Source organism: Gavialis gangeticus, unplaced genomic scaffold (genome assembly GCF_001723915.1).
Source record: "Gavialis gangeticus isolate Ggan-Ray unplaced genomic scaffold, GavGan_comp1, whole genome shotgun sequence".
Classification (NCBI taxonomy): Eukaryota; Metazoa; Chordata; order Crocodylia; family Gavialidae; genus Gavialis; species Gavialis gangeticus.
In genome coordinates this window covers 6,849,678-6,855,677 of record NW_017729017.1, presented here as the reverse complement: position 1 = coordinate 6,855,677, position 6,000 = coordinate 6,849,678, and the positions used below count along the sequence as shown (strand labels likewise).

The window sequence follows — 6,000 nt, the reverse complement described above, 5'->3', positions numbered from 1 at the left end:
ACTGTGGAGCTAATTAAGCAACTGCAGTAAATGTCTTGTGTAGACGTGCCTTTGGAGCAGGGGTGGCCCATTACTTTGGCTGAAGGACCACTTACTGACTTTTGGTGAGATGTTGAGGGCTGCAATGGTAGCCACATTCCCAGGTTGCCGTCTTGGGACCAGACATCCCACCACTAACCCCTAACCTTTGCCACTGAAAGCCCCTCTACTTTCCCCCAGAAGTACTGTTTTTCTGAGGGGGGCTTGCCATCTTGGAACCAGAAAAAAAAACCAAATCATGTACTAAAAATCAAACATCTACTAGAACATATTTTAATTTTATTTCAAAAAATATTTTTGTCCTGATTTCTATGCGTTTGTGTAGTGTATATAGAGGCAATTGCATAATAGCACAAAATAAAGTCTTACTCTTGTATATTGTGTGGGTGTTGTTTGGGGGGTGGGTGTTGGGGGGGTTTGGGAGTAGGTACAATGGGTGGGTGTGGGCCCTGTCACACAGTGCCCCATGGTGAACAGCCCCTGCTGCCAGCAGCAGCAGTTTCCTGTGGCAGGCAGAGCCACCCAGTGGTGCACAGCTCCAGCTGAGTTGCAGGAGCTGCACATGGTGGCACAGAACTGGCCCAATGGCGCATGGCTCCCCACTGAAGTGCCAGCCCAGGGAGCTGCATGCCACCAAGCTGGGGCATCACACAGGGGTTCCCAGCACTTCAGCAAGGAGCCACACATGGAGGGACAAAGCCAACCTGGCCCAGCCTGATGGTGTGCAGCTCCTGCTTGCAGTGCTGGGAGCCTCATGTGCTTGTATAGAGCCAGCCCGGCCTGCCCAATGCTGCACAGGTCCCAGATGGAGTACCCAGGAACTGCACATGGTGGCATGGAGCCCGCCGGACTGCATCATGCGTGACTCCCTGCTGGAGTGCTGGGGAGCTACAAGCCGTCCATCCGGCCAGTCTGGCTCCCTGCTGCCACATGGTGCTCCTGCCCTGAGTGCTGGGAGCCCCGAGGAGGTCAACCCGGCCAGATGATGCATAACCTCTAAAAGGCTGAGTCTCCTGCTGGCTTTCAGAGGGGCAACCATGGGCTGGTAATAATGATCTTTTGGGGAGGCCCCATGGGCTGGAGAGAATGGTGTGGTAGGCTGGATCTGTCTTGCGGACTGTATTTTGCCCACCCCTGCCTTAAAAGGCAAAACTGATCCCCCCCAGACCTCCCCTCTCATCAGAGGCCAGCACTAAGTGTGTTTTTCCTCTCCATTCCAGAGAACAGCTACATCCATCTCAGACCAAATCCTTGGCCTCTGCTCTTTATACCCAACTCTTCTGGTACTTAGCTTAAGGACGCTCATACAGGGGATCCGAGTACTTTACAAGTCTACAACTATGGGAACTTGATGCAGTATTACTATTTCACTATGACCAATTACTTGACCTTTTTTTTCAGTCTCCCTGTCATGCCAGTGGATTGGCACCCTTTCTCCACAAGGAGTTAAGAGCAATCTAATTTATGCTCACTACATGGTTGTGTAGCTACAGGCAGCTGCATGGTAGGAAGTCACAGCAACCGGAGGTGAGGAAAGCAGAAACACTGGGGGTGCGTTGCTCCTCACCAGCATTACCCGGACAGCGAGGGAGCAGTGTCAGCATTTGTGACTGTCCCACGACGTGTGGACACCGGGACTGAACCTCCGTTAGTGAACGCTGTCCCCGGGCTTCACGCTGCGACCGGGGCGAGGGCGGTTCAGAACCTCCCGTCAGCTCCCGTCCCCAGCCCGCCTGTCCGCGTAGCGGAACCCGGAGCATTTCACAGCAAGAGGAATGACCCGCAGAGCCACTGTCGCGTCACCACATCGTGGTGCCCCACAGAGCCAGCGCGTCAACAAAGGGAGCGACTGGCTGCAGCCGGCGGCGGCGGAGCAGGGCGGCCGATCACAGAAGACCTGCGCCGGGCTCGGGGGTCTGCTCCTGCAGCTGCAGTTGGCTGTGTCGCCCGAGGAAGTTCTCGCGAGAGCGAGGGGCGGGGCGGAAGGATTGGTCCCCACCTCCGCTAGGCGGTTTTGGCGCGCTGAACGCAAAGGCTTGTGGGTCTGTGGTTGTTGGGTGGCGGTGGCTGGGCGGTCGGCATGTCCCTGGAGCAGGGCCCTGCGTGGGACTCCGGAGCCGCCCAGGGCGCGGCCCGCATCGCCATCGAGTGCCTCTGTCAGGAGCTGAACCTGGACGCTGCCAGTGCTACCGCGGCTCTGCGAGACTTCGCGGCGCTGCAGGGCACCTACAGCCTGGAGGTGAGAGCCGGGCCGAGCTCCGCGGCCGCGCCCCCGGCTGCTATTGGGCTTGGGCGGGGCCGGAAAGTGCTTGTGGAGGGGTGGTGGCTCCGGCGGATCTGCGGGTACCGCCGCAGCAGTAAGCTTCAAGGATGACTCGCGGGGCAGAGGGGAGGGAGCCGCTGCCCGCCCGCGCTCTGGGCGACGGGGCTTGTAGCGTAGCGGGCGACGGTGGTTCCTTGCATCGCTGGCCGGAGCCGCTCGGCTGTAATCGTGCTCGCCCGAGGCCGGCGCCTGCTGAAGGAGACTGGCAACATCAGGTCCTGGGGCAGATTCCAGTGTTCATTCTGCACCTAGGCATGGTGTGCTTGTGCTTACCTGGCAGGGGAAACACCATGTATCTGGATCCATGAAGTCAGGTTTCCTTTAACTTCTCAGAGATAACTGTTCTTCTGGGGTCGTTTAGTACCCACCAAGGTGTTGGGGCTTAATGCCCATTTTATATAAAAGTGAGGCTTCTCCCTGGCTTGTTCCTGTGGCCATATGGCTGAGGGCAGGTGACACTTGGGGGGCATCCCAACCCCAAGCCTTTGGGCTTGGCCTTGCATGTAGGATGCCTGTCAAAAGACTGGAAACATTTGAAGCTCCTGGTGGGGGTGGAAGATGTTTGCTGGTTGTAGGGCCGCTTACGGTTCTGGACTGACTCATGGATTTGGATTTGGATTTGGATTTGATTCAGCTTGGAACACAAAAATGTCTTTGAAAAAAAACAAACCCAACCCCAAAGTATGGCGTCCCTTTGAGGTGTTTGCAGTGCCTTGGGTAAAATACAGCACCCGGCTCCTCTTCCGTATGCGGTGTCTGTCTGCAGAAGCAATTACTTGTCCGTAATCACCGTATTGGAACATCTTCCATTGCTTAAGTATTGACTTTAATTTCCCTTCTGTGAAACTGAGTGTACTATGGTGGGAAAGACTTTAGATAATACAGCAGAGTCTGATTGATTTATCTGCCAATTTAGCACTGCTTTAAAAAAATCAGTCAGACCTCTTTAAAAGAAAATACTAGAATTTTTAAATTATGTAGAGCAGTGGTTTTCAACCTCTTTTTGTACGAGGACCTATTTGTAAAAATCAATGATCAATCCTGATGCCTGTGCCCCTCACTCCCAACTGACTGCTCCCAGGGCCCAGCCCCCAGTGTGTGGGTGGGTGGATGTGTGTAGGGCATGGGGGTGGAGGGGGGCAAGCCACGGTTTCCTGTGTTTTCCCCATGAAAAGCCACAGCTTCCCATGTTTTCTCCTTTAAAGGAGAATCCAATTTTAAAGTTTGTTTTGTGACCCTTTCATATATTCTTGCGACCCATGGGTTGAGAAATGCTGCTGTAAAAATCAGTGGTATGGCCAGAGAAACTTTGATATGGCATTCCAGTGTAAGTGTGTGTTTGGATAATCTGACCGATGTACACACAAGCTGAGATGACTTGCTTCTGACTGCTGAGTAGGATAAGGTTGTCAGAAGGCCAGTGTGAGAAAGGAAAGCTTTGCTACTTGCTGGGTGGGGAGATGGGTCAGCAATGTTTTTGGGCAAAGTGCCAAAACACCCACAGCCTCAACTTGTAAGATGTTGGCGCAGCGGCATTGGGCCCCTCATGGTTCCCCGTATTGCGGCAGTGTAGCCCCAGCCCTTTCCCTACTCTCCACCTTGAGACTTCTGTGCCAAGCAAAATTTATGCCACGGCGTGGCACCCGTGCTGGGCGTTCCTTATCCTTGGTCTGTCACTTATGGCATTTTTACACATGCTCTGGTGGGGGGGGTGTTTTAATTACAGAGCCACTATAATTAAAATGCTTGCAGTGCCTCATGTTAAAGGTCCTTGCGTTTCAAAATGGCACTGGGGGCACTTTAACTAAAGCTCATCAAATGAACTTTAGGTAAAGTGCCCTTGCCACCATTTTGAAATGTGAGATGTTCTCAATAGAATGCTCCAGCAGACTCAGTTAATTGAGTCTGTTCCTATGCATTAAAATTAGAACACATCAGAGCATGTGTATAGATGCCTTTAGGTCTCGGATGAATGCATAAGATGTGGACTACCCGTGGAGGTATTTGATTCCTGAATAACACTGCATGTGTTTAAAGCTGTATGTCTGAATTTAAAGTGCACGCAGGTTTTCTGGCATGATTTCGTAAGTAGAGAAGCCCTTAGCTGGTCACTAATCAAGTTCTGAAAGGTGCACTTACAGAATTCTTCTTTGAGTTTCAGCTCATTGAATAGATGGCTGCCTTGCCTGGTCCCCGTCTTTCTCTTTTTTACCCCCAGACCCAAGCAGCCCATTGCAGGCTGGAACTCTACCAGCCTACAAGGGGAAACCTTCAGTTTCCCATATTTTTTTCCTTTAAAGAAGAAAACTCATTTTTCCATGGCAGATGGAAAACCCAGATCCCCATTTATTAGTATGCACGGTGTTAACAGATGGTGAAGCACAAGCAGCATCTATTTTTTTCAAAATGTATGCAAAGTATGATCCATTTTTAAAGTTTGTTCACAACCCTTTCATATATTCTTATAACCCCCGGGCTGAGAAACTGTTTTAGAAAACGCTAACATTATTTTGATGGTAAAGGTGTAAAGAGCAATGTCAAAACTGTTCTGCTAGATGCTAAGCTTACTTTTTCTAAGAGATCAAGGGAGTCCATTTGGTATTTTAGAGCAATTTTTTAATCCTGTTTTCACCATCTACTTTAAAGGTAACAAACACTATGTGCAAATATAGCAGGCCCATGTGCATTTCTTCCTGCAGCCCCTAATTCTGTATGCGAGCTGATGAACAGCATGCTGGAGCTGATCTGGCCTCTGTTACAGAAGAGAATTAATGCTGACATGTATAGCAATTGAACTGTTCCCAAATGTCACTAATTGGGACCCAATTCACAAAGTGATGTAGCTTTGACACTAGGGGTGAGACTGAGCACCCAGCCCAGCATGCTTCAGAGTGGACAAATGGAGGGGAGTGTTTTCATCTTTGCTTTATGTGCCCTATGAAATAAATGACCTTGGTGGGGCATTTTCATATTTTTGTTTTCCCTTCTCTCATAAACAGCCTGCACTTGACCAAGGTCTTCAGGTTTGCTTAACTTGAGGTAGTGTAAGGGAGAGTGCTTGGATGGACCCATGCTTTTGGGTTTTCAGGGACTTGGGAGGCATAATGATGGGGCATAGGATAGAGTAGAGAGTGAGGATACAGCTAGCTGTTAGAAAAAATGCATTTATTGAACAAATGTGAAAAAAGTACCAACAAAAGGGGAGCAAAGGGAAACTAGAATTTGATCTTAGCCAACCACAAGGACTGCACTAACATATCCATCTGAGCACCATTGTGCCCAGTCCCCCTCAGTACCAGGTCTTTTTCAAGTCATGGTGAACCACTACATCAAATACATTTCAACTTCTTCACTTTGCAGCTGAGTAGTACCTTTCTTTCCCATTTCCAATGATTCCTGTTTCTTTATGAGCCTTAAAGGTCTGGCAAACATTACCAAACTTCTATGCCGCTGTCAGCCTCTTAGCCTGTCGCATGTGATTATTGTGGATCTGTCCTCCTTTCCCTACAGCACCACCTGGGGTGACAAGGAACAATGGTAATAAGCTGATGGAGAATAGGTTTAGGTTAGAGATCAGAAGGCAATTTTTTATAGTTAGGGTAGCCAAAATCTGGAACCAACTTCCCAGGGAAGCAGTC

At 50.2% G+C, this 6,000-nt stretch overlaps 1 protein-coding gene across 1 annotated transcript in view; it reads left to right on the top strand.

Annotated features, from left to right (window-relative positions):
* Nucleotides 1-2,083: 2,083 nt before the first annotated feature.
* The window catches only part of RBL1 (RB transcriptional corepressor like 1), an 88,482-nt gene continuing 84,565 nt past the window's right edge, over nt 2,084-6,000 (top strand). The window contains exon 1 of the mRNA XM_019513077.1: nt 2,084-2,278. Coding sequence (XP_019368622.1) covers nt 2,120-2,278 — 159 coding nt within the window. The 5' untranslated portion in view covers nt 2,084-2,119. The remainder of the gene's footprint in view (nt 2,279-6,000) is intronic.